The sequence below is a fragment of the Cariama cristata genome, unplaced genomic scaffold, assembly GCF_000690535.1.
Source record: "Cariama cristata isolate BGI_N322 unplaced genomic scaffold, ASM69053v1 scaffold6249, whole genome shotgun sequence".
Taxonomy (NCBI): Eukaryota; Metazoa; Chordata; class Aves; order Cariamiformes; family Cariamidae; genus Cariama; species Cariama cristata.
Window position 1 is genome coordinate 30623 of NW_009636228.1, and position 580 is coordinate 31202.

Genomic DNA, 580 nt, shown 5'->3' on the forward strand with positions numbered 1-580 from the left:
AGCAGGAAGCAGAGTTTTACCAGAGATGCAGAAATTACTTTGGATAAATAAGGCAGCTTTCTTATCTTCAACAAACAAGAGCAGATAAAAATATATGGTATTTTAAAAATAAATTCTGCGAATCTATTTTTACAGCATTCATTCAAGTAAAAAACCAAACCAAAACCCATCACTAGGAATAGCTGCATGGACCTGTACTAAAATCTTTTCTTACCATCAATAGCTGTTATCCACAAGACAAAGTTCTTAAGCTGGTTGATTCCTAATGGGATTACTGTTTTTAAACTGATTAGTCCTGTGGATGTATCCAATTCAAAGTATCCATCTTCATTGCCACCAGCTAAGATAAAGCTTATCTCTCCATTTATACCATCATCCGGATCATCAGCAGCAACCTGAAGAAAAACAATAATTTTAATCTAGTTTCTTCTGCTGTTATCAAGTAACATAGAATTGCTTATTCTTGTGTAGTTTGCAGAGAAAAATCATTCATGTAGCAGATAATTAGATAATTAGGAATTAGTTGTGGGATTTTTTTAAGTTGTGGGGATAATTTTATATATATAAAACAGCTAACTTT

At 32.2% G+C, this 580-nt stretch overlaps 1 protein-coding gene across 1 annotated transcript in view; it reads right to left on the bottom strand.

The window, feature by feature from the left end:
• The window catches only part of LOC104167545 (protocadherin Fat 4-like), a gene marked incomplete at its 5' end in the record, with an annotated part of 18885 nt that extends 18490 nt beyond the window's left edge, over window positions 1-395 (bottom strand). Inside the window, one exon of the mRNA XM_009707835.1 lies at window positions 215-395. Within this exon, the coding sequence (XP_009706137.1) occupies window positions 215-395 (181 nt within the window). The remainder of the gene's footprint in view (window positions 1-214) is intronic.
• Between the last annotated feature and the right edge of the window lie 185 nt (window positions 396-580).